Here is a 16,569-nt window from a genome sequence, read left to right on the forward strand (position 1 = left end):
TCGGATTGTTTAAATTGCTTCACATCGCAAATCAGACTGCAAACAAATTGAATCACTTTCTCAAATCAGATTCTCAGTTTTGATCTTTCACGTCGTTGTGAAACAGCTCTGTGTATATAAAAGCAAAACACACACATTTCAGAGGTGGATTCAATTTCGCAGTCTGCTCATAGCCTTCACCTTCACAAGTGGCATTTATATGACAGGGAGATTTATTTTGGGACTGGAATAAAAGTGCTGCATGTAGACGACGAGACCACGCGTGAAAGATGAATTGCATTAGTTATCAGTGGTTTGTGACTGTAATAATGCGCTGTTTACTGAAGCGAAACAATAAAGCTGGGCATAGAAAAGAAACATCTGACAGATGCTTCATTACAGCACACATCACCAGACCATTATTACCTTGTCTGAGAGAAACAGGACAGTCTGTGGGGTTCATTTTAAAGGAGACACTGACCAATTGGGCAAATGTAGCAGAAAAAAGAGAAATGGACAAAAGATGTACTGTACATTCTGAGCAAGAAGATACAGTACAATAGTGGAGCTATTTAGTGCTGTATAGAGGCAGTAAATGTTTCTTTACAGAACTGCAGTACATCTAGAAGAGGTTTCTACCTCTTTAAGGAACCCTTTCAGCAGCTAAAGCTAAATGAATGCTCAGAAAGGAACCTAATGCTAGAATAGTATGATGATATACAAGAGCATAGCCAATTTCCCCCTCTTCCTACCCAAAAGAAAGACCCTGAGGCTGTTTACTCTTTGCATTAATATGCATGTCATAACTGGAAGGTATCTGGATGTACTTTGCTGGTGTTTCGTCTACTTTCCTATACAAGAAGCACATCTACAGAGACATAAATTACATTTCCAATACGGGTCGATTATCTACAGAGATGTATATTCTTGCAATAAATCAATAAATATTACAATAACTGCACAATAAAGATTGCTAGTTGTTGTCACTAGTTGTTAATTAAAGAAAACTTTATTTTTGCAATAAAGATCGCAATTTCTGGGATGAAAATTGCTGCTGGGGCATTAATGTTGTTAATATTAAATAAATATTTCTTATTATGCATCAACAATTAAATATCAATATTTTTTCATTAAAGTTTCCAGTATCACTTAGCATCAACCGCTTAATCCAATGTTGAACAGGGTCTACTGAGCAGTTCTGCAGAGTTTTTTTATTTTTTTTTATCGGATGTGGTTTTGTGTGCACTATATACCCCCATTATTCAGAGATGCCTGATGACATTATTTTTTATAGTTTTACCCTATTTTGCACTAGTAGTTTATTTAATGTCCACTGTTTACACCTCTACAAGTTTTAAATTTAAATTATTATATAATTGTGTATTGTCTTTATGGCTAACATCAGTTATCCTCACATTATGCACATCAGCTGGTCACAATCACAATCTCTCCATCTCTCCATCTCCAACTCCTTGGTCACTCCATCGGCAGAAACTCAAAGCCTTGGCGTAGTAATGGATCACCATTTATCATTCTCAAGCCATACTGCAAATCTCTGTCATGCAGATTTCTCCTGTATAACATCTAAATAATTCCACTGTTTCTCTCACAGAAAGCTACTCAGGTGCTTGTGCAGTCTGTTGTCATCTCAAGACTTGACTACTGCAGCTCTCTACTGGCTGGTCTTCCACTGCAAGCCGCCAAACACCCTGCAACTAGTTCAGAATCAGTGGCAGCACGACTCATCTTCAATCTTCCAAAGTTCAGTCATGTGACTCCTTTGCTGCGTTTCTTCCTCCACTGGCTTCCTGATGCATAAAGCATAAAAACTCCTTTATACAATGATGGTCAAAGCCAGATCTGCACCAAGAGCTGCTCTTATAGCTTCTAGTACGGCTCGGCTCGAACCGTCATCCCTCAAAACTCACAGAAAACAGACATACCGACATACCGAGAGGACCAAGGTGGAGGAACGAACTTCCACCACTGGGTGTCAGAACAGCAGAATCACTCGTGGTCTTCAAACGCAGACTGAAGACTCATTTTTTCAAAGAGTTCCTAAACTAATCTTAAAAAAAATAAAATAAAAATCTCCTGGTGTTCATTGTCTACTGCGTTGAACTGCACCATTCTCCATTACACAGACACTAAGACTGTACTTTAATACTTTATATTTTATTGTGTTTTTATAAGTATCTATCTATCTATCTATCTATCTATCTATCTATCTATCTATCTATCTATCTATCTATCTATCTATCTATCTATCTATCTATCTATCTATCTATCTATCTATCTATCTATCTGTCTACAGCCATGTTAAGGAAAACTTACAGCTTTCCCATTGACTCCTGGCAACATGTATTTGCCTAGTGCAGTCAATTGCCTTGAAATTTGGAGTTTTCTCGACTTTTTTATATGTGTTACAGTGCATTTGAGGGTCTGGTCTTCTGGAAGTAATCTCGGTACCACTTTAAAATAAGACTACCTTTATAAAGGTTTATAAATAGTTTACAATTAGTTTATTAATGTTTACTAATTAGGTTGGAAATGCCCTAAAAATCATTAATAATTAGTTTTAACACATATGTAGAAAGGGCAACAATAACCTGTTGTTTGCCAAATAGTGAACCCACAGCCATCTATATTGTTGCCCTTTCTACGTTTGTGTTATAACTGATTATTAATATTTTTTTAGGCATTTACAACCTAATTAGTAACCATTATTAAACTGATTGTAAACCATTTATTTACATTTACATTTATGGTATTTAGCAGACGCCCTTATCCAGAGCGACTTACAACAGTGCTTCAAAGTTACTTAAGATATCCAAAGCTAGTTTGTAGACTAGGATCAAGAGATACATAGAGCTTAATCATGTTAAGAACCCTAGGAACCTTTTTTTTTTTTTTTTTTTATTAGTTTAGGAACTCTTTGAAAAGATGTGTCTTCAGTCGACGTTTGAAGACCGTGAGTGACTCTGCTGTTCTGACATCCAGTGGAAGTTCATTCCACCACCTTGGTGCCAGCACAGAGAAGAGTCTGGATGTCTGTTATAAACCCTTTATAAAGGGAGTCTTATTTTAAAGTGGTACCGTAATCTGTATAAGTCTACTTCACATTCTTCTGAGGATCCACCTTACTTGGCTGCAGCCAATGCTCTGGAACCCCTTCATCAAGGTGGTTCAAAGGTGATGTTTTTCATACATACAGTTTAAAGAGTTCTTGTCACAAATCTGACCTTCTAATTCCCACGAATATGTATTCAATTCCTTTTTCAAACCATCCTTGTGCTGAAACCCTCCACCGCCTCCAGAAATGACTCATAGTAACAGTTTGCAGAGCGTCTGTCATCAACCATAAATGTTTGTACACAACACAGCTGTGCAGCTGCAAACAGAACATCTTAATACCCCCACAGTGTGGCTTTAGGAACATCTGGAAAAGTCAGCTGTGTATTAATTGCACGCTGGCTTGTTATTAAAGGACCTGAAGGAAAACCTTGCTGTGTGGTGTAATGCTGAGGACTCTGTTACTGGTCCAGAGGTCGAGTGCTATTGATTTTGCCCTCATATTTGTCCCAATGGGAGCATGTCACATGGGTTACCCTTCTCCACTCCAGCTTTCTGAAAAGAACACAAAACACTAGACAGCTTTAAACGTTTCCTTATGTAAATATAATATTTATAATTTAATGTAATCATCTGGAGTCAAAATCAAGGCTAAAGTTTGGAGAACATACTATAATAGTTACATTAGGTACAGTATTGTGTTATGAGATCTTGTCATGATATGAGATCTTGTGAGATAAGACAGTGTGTTTAATATTAATGTAGAGTGTATTGGGTATTATAGGACACTATGTTTTATGGTATAGAATGTTAAATATTAATGTACAGCGAATTCAGTAATATGGGACAGTGTGTAAAACATTATGTTCAGTGTTTAAAGCAAGTAGCTACACTGTGTTATGAAAACTGATGGTTCCTAGCCAGCAATTCAACATTTGTTCATGGTTAAATCAACAGTCAATTGTTTATTTTTTTTATATTGAATATTAAATATATATGAATCAACATCTCTTTACAGTAGATATAGTTTTTTTTTATATATAGTTTCTACATATAAATGCTCCCATGTTGGAAAGGTCCTCCAGGTTAAAGCAGAAGTAAGACAACTCAACTTGTTCACAAACTTTCTTGGCCAAGTATGTATCCAGACCTAAACCCAATTGAGCACCTGTGGAGCATCCTCAAGCAGAGGGTGGAGAAGAAGCAGAAGGTACAGCTCTGGGGAATTCCAAGTCCAATGGAGTTAAGGCATTGCTAGATTGCTTGAAATGTTGAATCTCTAAATTATATTATTTGGACTCGATTATTTAAAAAAAAAACATTAAAACAATTAATTGAAAAATCAGCACCCATAATAAACACAGCTAAACACAGCCAGGATTTAATGATGTGTTACATTTGAGAATCCCCAGCTGGATTTTCTTCTCAGAAAGTTGGTAGAGCCAAAAAGTTGGTAGAGACCTAAATTCAGAATTCAAGAAGAAGTAGTGTTTTACAGATTATTAGCACTTTATTATCACTTATCTATTATCTATTACACTGAAATTAAGTTGTGTCCAAACTTTTGACTGCTTAATACGGATTTATTTATAGCTTCTCCTTTTTGGATGAGATACAGCATGCCTTCTGTTTCCCATCAGCCCTAAACACCTGAATCCCCTTTGATCTGCAGTCTGCCGCTCTCCTTAAGTCACGACGCACGGCGACGTAACGTAAACGGCGCGCGCTGGGCTGCGTTCAGCTCTGTCTTTAAACGGCGACCCGCGTGCGTCCTAAACAGCGGACTCTAGAGGTCTCCATCCTTCGGCATTCACTCTCTCCCGCTCTCACACTGTCTCAGACGCGCGAGCCGACTACACTACACTCTCGCGCACACATTCTTGTGCATCGCGCGCTCGGACATCGCACACACGTTTTTTACACGCGCTCGCGGAGGCTCCAGCTACAGGAGCAGGAGGACGCGCTGTTGTGGCGGGGAAGAGGGAAGGAGCTCGAGACAGACCACTGAAACTTCGACCCTCGCGCGCGAGCTTCTACGACCTTCCCTCGATCGGCCCGGATGGAGACGTGGCGGCTCTCGCGCCTCCGTTCCGTTTGTCGCGCGTGGTAGTAGCTATGCGGCGCTCGCGCATCTACTCCTTCTTCGCCGCCTCGTGCTGCTTTGTCTGCTCTTTGTTGGACTGAACGCGGGAGGGTATTTTTTTGGGAGCGTGCTGGGCTGGGTTTTGGGGTGATCACGCGCGTGTGTGTGTGTGAGAGAGAGAAAGTCTGTGTGTGTGTGTCTGAGACTCGCGTGAAGACACTCGTATCGGAGCCGGCGTGCACCGGTTCCACCTTCAGCCTTCACGGACCCCTCACCTCCAGCGCGCGCCGTGATGTCGGTCCCGCTCCGGTCCCTGTTTCTCGGTAAGTGAAGAGGCTGTGGTACCCGCTGTTGGCATGCATTTTTGGTTTGGGGGATGTGGGGAGTGGGAGCAATGGAAACAAAGTAATGTTTGGCGCGTGCAGCGCGTGCAGACGTGAGGCTGATTTTGCATTGTTTAATGAGCATGAGACCAACTTTGGAGTTTACAAAAGATGCATATAATGTTACATTAGTAAGAGTTGTAAAAACATGTATCCATGCATTTTATACATTTGAAGTGGATTACGGAACAGTCAGTACCTCGTTTTGTTATAATAATAGCAAAAAAAAAAAAAAATAAAGGACCACGGAAAAGCCATAACCAGCATCATTTAATTAATGAATGTATTTATTTCGTGTTTATTGTGCTCACATGCATTGCTTCTACAAATAGTTTATCTGGAACAATCAATCTAAAGTTTCATATTTGTGTTTCATGGCTGAATTTGCTTTGGGAACTTGTTATGGTGTGTTAAGGAAGAGACTAGAAAATAGTGACACTCAGGTGTGCACACTTATGCAGGTGAAGTGTAACATGTTTTGGAACAGGAGCTGCGCCCCTAGGAAGCAGAGATAGTGAGCATAAGAAAAATAATCGCTGAGTAATGGATTAATGAACAAATAATCGTCAGATTATTCAATTTAAAAAAATCATTAGTCATTAGTTGCACTGTTGCATATTATTTCTGCTGTAATTTTGTGCTAAACAAAAGTTTACAGATTGTTTTGTTTCTTTGAATTTTTGAAACTGTTATAGTTACTCTAAGTATCTAAAGTAAGACTTTGCCATATATTTTTGTTGCAATAGTATGTTCTTAAAATTACTAAACTATTTTTTTTTGTGTTTTGTCATATAGACAAAGACAGAACATATTTATTGCAACTGTACTCTAAAATATTGAGATATTATTTCGAGGCCATATAATCCACTCTTAATTATGAGTCCAATTTTAAACCATGCACCAATATGCACGTAAATAAAATGGGGAATTCAATGTGAAATTAATTTAAAACACACAATCTTAATATCTGTGCAACTTCACCAGACTCTGATGTCACGTGCTGGGTGTTTACTGATGTCTTTGTGTGCAAGGTGCGTCGTTTCTCGTGTCCTTTATAGTGTGCATATGGTGCATCTCGCGCATCTCCCTTTAATCTGTGTTGCGCGAGATGTTTAAGATTTTTGGGCAGTTGCGTGCAGCGTCGTTGTCCCGGATGACTCCACACCCATGCGAGCCGTGCGGGTTTAACAAAATCGAGCTTGTGTGTGTCTGTGTCTCGCGCTCGCGCTGCTGAAAATGAGACGTTTAATGCAAGCAAACAAACAAAAGGAAATGCTTATTTGTTTGCTCTTTATTAGCTCGCGCGAGGTCATTGATGGGTTGCACCCTTTGTTGTGTGTTTGATTGCACTCAGCCGCTCGGTTTTCAGCGCTGCTTAAGAGCTCGTTCTTTTTTTGTTTGTCCTTCATTGTGACGTTGCGAAATCATTCAGATCAAAGGGCTGATTTGTAGCAAGCTGTAGAGGCGAGCGCATGCCGCTGGTAGACTGTCTGTGTCTATATAAAGGACGCACGTGGAGAGAATTCGCGCATATATGCTTATAGTGCATGTATATAATTTCTGTTTGTTTAGTAAGCAGGACGCATTGGTGACTGTTGGTTCGGGAGGCGCGCGAGCACGTGCACTGAGACGCTAGAGTAACGTCACTGCTTTTGTTGGTGACAGGTTTCAGATGGTCTTATATGGTTTTTATGGTTGATAAGCTGGTCATATGGTGAAATATATCCTATACTGGAAAGCTAGCCTTAAAATTAAACCTTTCACAGCATAGTATATAATGAGTATGATTTTGGTGTTGCTGGTTATGTTTTTCATCACACTGGTTATCTAGCTTAGTCATGTTCAGTTATGCTAGCCAACTGGTGAGTTCTTGTTGGTAATGCTGGTCATACTGGTTACTTTGGATAGTTAACAAGGTCACACTGGTCAACCAGTCTGGTCATGCTCGCCAGGCTTAGTAATATTGGATATCTAGCCTAGTAATACTCATCATACCGGCATGGTCTTACTGGGCAGTCTGGTTATGCTAGTCATACTGGTCTATTAGATTGGTTTTGCTGGTCACCCAGCTTGGTCTTGTTGGTCAAGCAACATGGTCAAGATTAGTCACACTGGTTGTTTAGCTTGGTCATATTTGTCAAACAAGTCAACTAGCATGGTCTATTTTTTTAATGCTGGTAATACTGGTCATGCTGGCCAAGCTTAGTAATACTGGATATCTAGCTTGGTCATACTCAACATATTGACTTGGTCTTGCTGGTCATTCTGGTCAACCAGCTTGGCCAAGCCTAGTCATACTTGTTATTTAACTTATTTAACTTATGCTTAGTTATGTTGGTAAACCATCTTGGTCATGTTGGTCTTGCTAGTCAACCAACATGGTCAAGTTTAGCCACACTGGTTATTTAGCTTGATCATACTCTTCATGCTAGTCAGCCAGTGTGTTTTTGTTTGTAATGCTGTTCATACTGGTCACCTAGTATGGTTAGGCAGGTTACACCGGTCAACCAGTGCTGGTCAAGCTTGGTAATACTGGATGTCTAGCTAGGTCATACTCATTATACCGGCTTGATCTTGCTGGTCATACTGGTCATCCAAGTAAATCAGCTTGCTCAAGCTTATTTACATTGATTATCTAGTTGGAAATGCTAGTCAACCAGCTTAATCACATTGGTCATACTGGTCAACCAGCTTGGTTTTGCTGGTAATCCTGGTCAACCAGCTTTCTCAGGCTTGGTCATATTGATTATCTTTCTTGGACATACTCATCATACCAGCTTGGTATTGCTGGTCATACTGGTCATCAAACTAAAATGGCTTGTTCAACCTAAGTCACATTGATTATCGTGTTGGACATGCTGGCCAACCAGCTTGATCACACTGGTCATACTGGTCAACCAGCTTGGTTTTGCTGGTTGACCAGCTTAACCGGCTTGAGGGGGCTGTCTGGTGGTGCATGCTTAATGCATCAAATTGTTTTGAATGTAGTTTTGTATGCATTTATGTGTGTGAGTGTTTATGTGTGTGTGTGTGTGTGTGAGCGGTAATAGACGTGGACATTAAGCAAACTTTAACCACTAATTCACTTTTAGTGGTTTGGTTTGTGTTGGTCTTGGGGGTCTCGTGCAACCAAAATCCATGGTACGGATACATTAACATTCTTAGAGCATGCTGTAAGTGTGTGTATGTATGTGTGTGTGGAAGCACATACTTGGAAGGTCAGCAGTTTTTCAGCAATTTGTTGGCTTGCGTTTGAGGACCTGTACTCTGGCCAGCAGTGTGCGGGAAATGATGATGATGATGATGATAATGATGATGTTGATGATGATGATAATTATCTGTTAAGATGGGTCAAGAACTGAATCACTTTGCCCCACCTCCAACACCACAAACTCTGAAGTCACACATAATTATGGTACAAAATTGTTTCATTTTTTTTTTTTAAACTGGTGAAGAAAAATCTAAACAATTGTAATCAGTGAATGTATTGAAAAAATAGTTTGGTACCTGTAGAAAACATCTGGAACAGGGATTGGATATGGTTTACTTTTGAGAAGTAAATAAATGCACTTCTGTAGTATCTTATCACTCACTCACATTTTTCATGAGTCAGCTCCAAGGCGATTTCTTTCTTTACCAGCAAATTAAGGAATAAATACTGTGGACATTAATACTAGGGGTATTAAGGACGAATGGACAATATGACAAAATGTAACATCACAATATATTTCCTGCTTTTTTTTTTTTTACCAGTGAAATATGTGGACGGGAACACAAGTTAAAGAGTGTGCGCAGGCTATGCAGTTAGTTTGATGCAGAAGTATAAATTGGCCTTTAGGTTCTCTGTAATCTCAAAGAAGGCAGTCTGAGACACTTGTTCGGGCTTGTGGTTTCTACTCAGTGCTTTCGTTTGGATACTTAAAAACGAAGACTCTAAACTGGATCAGGATTTAACTATATGGATCAGAAAGTATCAGAATCAGATGCAAAAGATCCAGCTTACAGATTTATTAAAAATGTAACGATATGCTGTCCATACGTCCATGCAGTAAACACTACATGTTGGCGGGAAGCAGAGAGCGCGTGCACAGACACATACAGTAGAGTAGCGCTAGTCACGTCGCGTCATTACCACGCAATAACTCTCTGTGGTGCATGTTCAGTGTGAACGAGTAGCGACAAGGCTTCTTGTATCGTTCAGGCAGCGCAGGTTGGGGAAGGGAAGAAAAAATGCAAAACCTTCAACACGACTAACATGATTCACCACCTGAGAAACAATAGGGACCCAGCACAGTCCTCCCAGTACACAGTAAACCTGCAGCAGCAGTGTAACTCTCAGAGTTTCAGTACATTTCTACCTAACTCCAATCTCTCTTTCTGAGGGGTGGGAAATAGCCAGGTTTGTGTATGAGGTACAATTTCTCTTTATTTCCCACTGAATAGACCTGCACAATACAATTAACCACAGCACTGCTAACACACTTCTCTTCCTCTGTTGTGTGTGTTTGTGTGTGTGTCAGGGCATGTGTACATAGGAACAAAAATCAGAGTTTTATTTTACGCTACTTAGGAATTATTTTTACAGATTCATAAGGAATATCCATCATCTCCCTCTTTTATGCCATAAAATATTGTATACTACAATTGTTTTTATTTTAAACTAACTTTTGGAAAATGTTTACATTTTTTGTTTAACTGAGCTGCCTTAGTGTACTCTGAGAATTGCAATAGTTGTGGTATTTCTGTCTGTTTTTTTTATTTTGATGCTTAAAATCAAATGACTCAGACTCAGGACATCCCTTAAATATGCCTTGATAAGCTCAGAGAAGGCAGCCTGAGAAGGATGCAACGTGTATTTAAAGGGTGTGCGTAGACTACACTGTAAGTTCGATACAGAGGTATAAATTGGCCTTTAGGCTGTTCTGTAAACTCAAAGAAGGCAGTCTGAGACACTTGTTCTTGGAGAAGTGGGCAGGTCTACCAAATGAATGGGCAAATCTGGCTCCACCTCTTTTCTCTACTCAGTGCTGCTCAATGCTGGACAGTAGCATCTAGTTAGTCCTTAAAAGAAAGACTTTAAAACTGGATTGGAATTAAAATAGCTGATACCCAATCCATTTAAATACTGTATACCTGGATTTTGCCCAATCCTGATCCAATGGATCAGATCAGATTTGGAACTAATACTGTGTTGTTATCATTATTATATCAGAGTTGGACAGACTTGTGGTAGCCTTAAATTCTTTGATACTTGGTTTTAAGCCGATTATATCTCATCCCATATTCTGCAGGCCATTAAATTAGGTATAGTATTAATAATGTATGAGCAGATTAATAAAATGAATAATTTCCTTTAGGATTTAGTTATTTAACCATGTGGAACCCAATATGTATGTGGTTTGAATTATTAATCCTCATGTAGAAACAACTGAAATGATTAGGTAACTGTTTAGTTTAGCATATTTTATGGAATCCCAAAGGGTTCAATCTTGGAGCCTATGCTGATACTGCTGATAATTACTGCAGCAGTGTTGATACTGGCAGTGTGAGGTTACACGCAGGGTTTAAGAGGTTAAGCACTGTAATAACCAGTAAACAAACAGTCATTTAGTCCTCCCACCAGAACAGAGCGGCGCGATCAAGCCGTTCTTCTTAATATCTGAATCCGTTTCTTAGCGTAATGAAATGAAGTCTTGCCTCCGCATTTAGCTTAATGTCCCGAGATACGGAAACCATGTTCGCTTCTGCCTGTGGCTTATTGTGATGTGTTGTAATGGCGGTCGTGTCATTATGGCTCTAATTAATCTCGGTCTACTGTACTCTGCGGGTGCCTGCGACGCCAAATTCACAGCCAGCTTCAGAGGCTCCATCACGACCCTGTTTAAGCGCATCGTTAGAACCGCGTTGCATCATAAATACAGATTAACTGTAAGATTGTTTGTTATTTAACGAGAAATGGGAAATCTTATGGTGGGGGGATTAAAGGGATGAAGGGGAAATAGGGGGAAGTGTCCCTGAGAGCTTTTTGCTTTAATTAATTGAATCAATAGACTGTAATAAAAGTAATTTCCTTTTAGGATTTGGTTTTAGTCTTTAAGATAATTGCGCTATCGAATTATTGTGCAATAAATATGGATACAATTTCAATAATTTTTGCTGAATATTTCCCATTGAGTTTACTTTAGCGAGCAGATATGTAATGTTTTTTTTTGTTTTAACTATTTAACTATTTCGTATGTTTTAAATTGTAATACCAATGTCCAAATATTCTTATATACATATATTAATTAATAAACAAATATGCTAAACATAATATTTCAGTTTCACTCTCTTTAAAAAGTAAAGTTCTATTAATATTATTATTATTATTATATTGCATTAACATCAAATCAGTAACATAATTTGCCGTGTCTTAAAATTGACAATAATAACATTTATCGCAGATATTTCATTTTGCAATACTTTTTTATAAATATTCAAAAACACAGTATTGATGTTTAATTATTAGTTTACTTGTAAAGATTGGTGTATGACAGTGGTTAATTTAGTGTTGTGTTTAAGCCCCAAGCACTAGAGGGCAAAATTTGGGCCCAAATTTACACAAGATGTGCCACGATGCTCATTGCTATCTTATGCCTCACACAAAGTCTATTTTCTGTTAGCTTCATTTAAATAGCAACAGTGTTTGTGAATATATCAAGCTGAGACGTTTGCAGTTTGCCTGTAGATCGTTAATATAGGACCCTTTTTGCTAGATTCCACCATTCTGATTGTATAAAAGTTGTATACAATTTGTATAAATTGTATAAAATTTGACTTAAGAATAGATGTATGCAATAAATTGTAATACTGTATATTTAAGCAATAAAGCATTCTATGTTCATGCTATAACATGTAATATTGGCACTACTGTGCTAATCTCAGAACAGCAGTGCCAATATTACACGTTATAGCACAACCTCAACCAATTTCATTGCTGCTCTGTTTGTAGCTGGGCTGTTTGGTTTGTAAGCGCTGCATCGTTGATATTTTACCTGTATATGGAGGAGTAATACATGGAGAGCTTTGGTTACAGTGCATTACCGGCTAATAACGGCCCTCATAGAAAGCCTCTCAACCAATCACATTGCAGAGTCGGACCTAACTAACTAAATTGTAATCACTGTATCGTAATTCGTATCATATAGCCATGTTCTTACCAATACAAAGCCTTTGTGAAACATGATCAGACTGCAAGTATAACCCATCCTACACTGCTTCCATCTCAAACGTCTTAATCTAAAGCAGACTGACGTGCGAAAACCTCACGCAAACCTGCACACGATGATGGACGACCCTCCCGTCCTTCCTAACTGGGAGTCTGGCTGTGAATGGGGAATGCTAAATGGCTGTTGGGGCAGTAATAACAGACTGTAATTCACTTGTCATTGCTGCAGAGAATCGGTAATGAAGCACCTTTTCTTCACCCAAACGTCACATGATCTCTGTTGAACCGAGCTGCACTGATCCTCTCCAGACTGCAGAAGGTTTAGGTCTCCTATTAAACGCATTCCTAAAAGAGCTGCTGACTTTCTTCCTGGGTGAATTTTACAATTAATTTGTTTCATTTTGTAATTACTGTTTTATAATACAGTCTTTAAAATGGAGTAACTGAGATTGTCTATATTTACATATAGAACATATTTTGCTTTTTTCGTAACTAAAATATAAGGTTATAAGTTTATTTGGTAATTGTTTAATATAAAATCTGCTTATAATGTTGAAGAAGCTGCTTGCTGTGCCTGAAAAAAAGATAAATTAAACTTTTAAATTAAACACTAAACACTCTATAAACCTTGTTTTTATTATGCATTATATGATATACAAAATTCCTCGTAAAGCGCTATAAAGTTTAAGGACTTTATAGCGGTTTATTAATGCCTTAGATGTTTTGATTTTCTGTTACTAAGAACATAAAGTGTTTTTAAAGCTGGATGTGGAAATGGAAAAACCTATATAGCAAGATATATATTTGTCTTAATTTGTGTCGATATAATACAATTTCTATATCAGTATGAACAGTATAAAAGCCACCACCCTTGATAGAGTCGATGGGTGATATGGTAAAAATGTTTTATCACAATATTTATGATGTTTTAACGATACACAGTATTTATCACATGCAGACTAAATGCATTAGCAGTGGCAGATTCTGTTATTCTGCTATTCAAATAGTCTTTAATAAATAGAACAATAACTTTTTTTAAGGTTTTTGCTGCACATTATCCAATCAAACAGGATTTTTACTGTCTCTATAATGACATGGACAGTTAAGCCCTGATGGTATCCTCCATATGCTTTATGTTGATGCGATAAGAAGACTTATCACGATATATGGTAAAGTATCAATATATTGTCCAGCTGTATGCGTTGTGTATGCTGCTACATGTACTTACGATTTATCATACAAGCTTATGATTGTTGTTATACAGTAATATGTATGCTATATAATACATTTTAGTTGTGTTTAGGGATGTCCTATCTGCGGACACCAAATTCTAATTCGAAGAACACAGTCAAGTTGTCCGTTAATGTTTTTATAATTGATTGAATAAATTATTATTATTGAAACAACAGTATCAAAACAGCCAATTTTATCACAAAATAAACAAGTAATAAACAGCCAGAATCAGAATTAAGATCATGATTAATTTTTACCTTTGTATTTGGCCTGTTAGACTAGATTAATACTAATATGAATACTAGACTTTTTTTACTGTATTGTAAAATCTCAGTGTAGTTTTGATGCTTTTAAAATTAGAATATTGTTACTCAGTTGCTGAGTTACTTTAGCTTTAATGGATGAAATATATCATATTTTTGCATTAGTTTTTTTTTTTTTGGAAAATGGAAACACATGCGTGTGTATGTGTGTGTTTGAGTAAGAGAGAAAGCACTCAAAAGCTTTCATCAACACGACACTGTGAGCATTCTCAGTGTGTGCAGTGGAGTAACTTGTGGAGTAACAATGTAACGCTACATTTTTGATTAATCAGTGATACGGATCTTTTTCACCCAAACCCGATCCTTTGAAAATTATTTGATCGGACCCAATTTCTGATCACATGATTGGATCGAGGACATCCATATTTGTATTATTAATGCATTATAAATACAGCAGAGGTGCTACCAAACTTTTTTTTGTGCGTTTTATTGTGCTTGCATAGAAAGAAATGAAGATTCCGGTCCTGCGCTATATTTAGCTGCTAACCGGAGGCACAAAGAATATCTCAGAAATGTGGAGATGACAGGACGTCGCACACCCGAGGTTACAGAGTGACATCCCGATGTGTTTGTCCCCGAATCTCTGCAATACACACACACATACACACACAAAAACACAAAAACACACACACATCCACACAGAACTTCAGCTTGTTCAAAAGGGTGACTTGTCACCCACGTTTAATCAAGAAATTTCAGATGGAGAAACATCAAATGTCCTAATGCTGCCTCAGATCTGTACAGACCTCAGCTTCACCTTGCCTGAGTTCTGCTGAAGGGACAACACAGATCTGTCTGTCTGTCTGTCGGTCTGCTTTTCTGTCTGTCTCTATGACTATTTTCAAGCTACTAGCCTAAATTTAAAAATCTAAGTCTAAGACTGAAAAAAAAAAACGAACAAACATAAAATCTGAGCTTAAAAAAATCTGATTTAAAGCATATTTGGAGGTGGTTTTAAATGGAATTACAATCTGATTTGTTCAAATTTCAGAGTGACGGAAGTGTGGATCCAAAATAAAGATAAGATTAGAGGGACCTCAGTACCACAGCAACCAACCCGGACATGCAAATCCGATCTGATCACTTGCACATAACAGGTCGAACTATTATTTGATCTGATTTAGAAACAGGTGGACTGTAACAATGAAGAAAGTTAATCAGAATTTGAGTAGATGCAGAACAGTAGGGGTGTATCTATGCTTCAAATTTCATTTAAACAATACTATTATTAGTTCTATATTTTGATATTCTCACTATGATGAGAAGATCGCAGGTTCGAATCCCGGTCAGGCAGTTTGCCATTAGCTGCTGGAGCCCTGAGAGAGCAGAATTAGTCTTCCTCTCTCTGATTGTGTAGATGGCACTGTTCTTCTCATCGGTTCAGAGGGTGATGTGAATCAGCACAAGGCTTCTGTGAGCTGATGTATCAGATCCGAGTCGCTGCGCTTTTCTCTGAGCGCTCTGTGATGCTACTCAGCAATGCTGCATCAGCGGTAGCTGGAAAAGAGGTGGTGGCTAACTTCAGGTGTGTCGGAGGAGGCGTGTGCTAGTCTTCACCCTTCTTGTGTTGTAGCATCACTAGTGACGACACTAGGGATATACAGATGGGTAGCAGCTAAATGGGTAGGGCAATTGGCTTATAGGTAAATTGGGAGAAAATGGGAAAATAATTAACATAAACAAAAGAAAGAAAGAAAAACAAAGACAACATTATTCAGGTCAAGGTTAAAAGATCTTGCTCATATTGGTTATTTTTTATATTTGTATATTGTTAACACCTAGTTTGTATCATCAAAACATTGTTGTTCGCTTTAAATTCTCTTTGTCTTTTCATTTATTCGGCCAAACATTGTTGGCAGAATATTTTCTCTGTAAACCCTTGCTTTTCCCACAGTGTTTTTGTGTACTGTCACTTTAAAACCATACTGTAATTAAGTTTTATAGTTCATTTTGAATGACAGAATTTTTTACATTCCTCTTCTCCACTGTAAGAATGAACTTTTTATGCACCATTTCATATCAGATCGTTCTGTAGGACTTTATCTTCATCTGTTCTGCAGGGAAGCAGAAGTGTTGATATGGGCTTTGTTAGGAGTTCGGCTGAACGTTTCTGCTGCAGGATTGGACGAAGGTTTGTTTACTGACTGTGAAATGTTTGGTTGGGAATTGTAAATAACGTGAGCATTTTCTCGAGTTGGCTTGAACGTCTGGCTATGAAGTGACTCCTCTGACATTCCTGAGGCTTTCCATGAGGTTTGAATCCAGACCAAGCACGCACAGGACATGGAA

General features: G+C 38.2%; 1 protein-coding gene across 1 annotated transcript in view; it reads left to right on the top strand.

The window, feature by feature from the left end:
* The first annotated feature begins 4,776 nt into the window (after nucleotides 1–4,776).
* The window catches only part of clmpb (CXADR like membrane protein b), a 156,703-nt gene continuing 144,910 nt past the window's right edge, over nucleotides 4,777–16,569 (top strand). Inside the window, exon 1 of the mRNA XM_022662270.2 lies at nucleotides 4,777–5,457. Within this exon, the coding sequence (XP_022517991.1) occupies nucleotides 5,427–5,457 (31 nt within the window). The 5' untranslated portion in view covers nucleotides 4,777–5,426. The remainder of the gene's footprint in view (nucleotides 5,458–16,569) is intronic.

Source organism: Astyanax mexicanus, chromosome 9 (assembly GCF_023375975.1).
Source record: "Astyanax mexicanus isolate ESR-SI-001 chromosome 9, AstMex3_surface, whole genome shotgun sequence".
NCBI classification, from domain to species: domain Eukaryota; kingdom Metazoa; phylum Chordata; class Actinopteri; order Characiformes; family Acestrorhamphidae; genus Astyanax; species Astyanax mexicanus.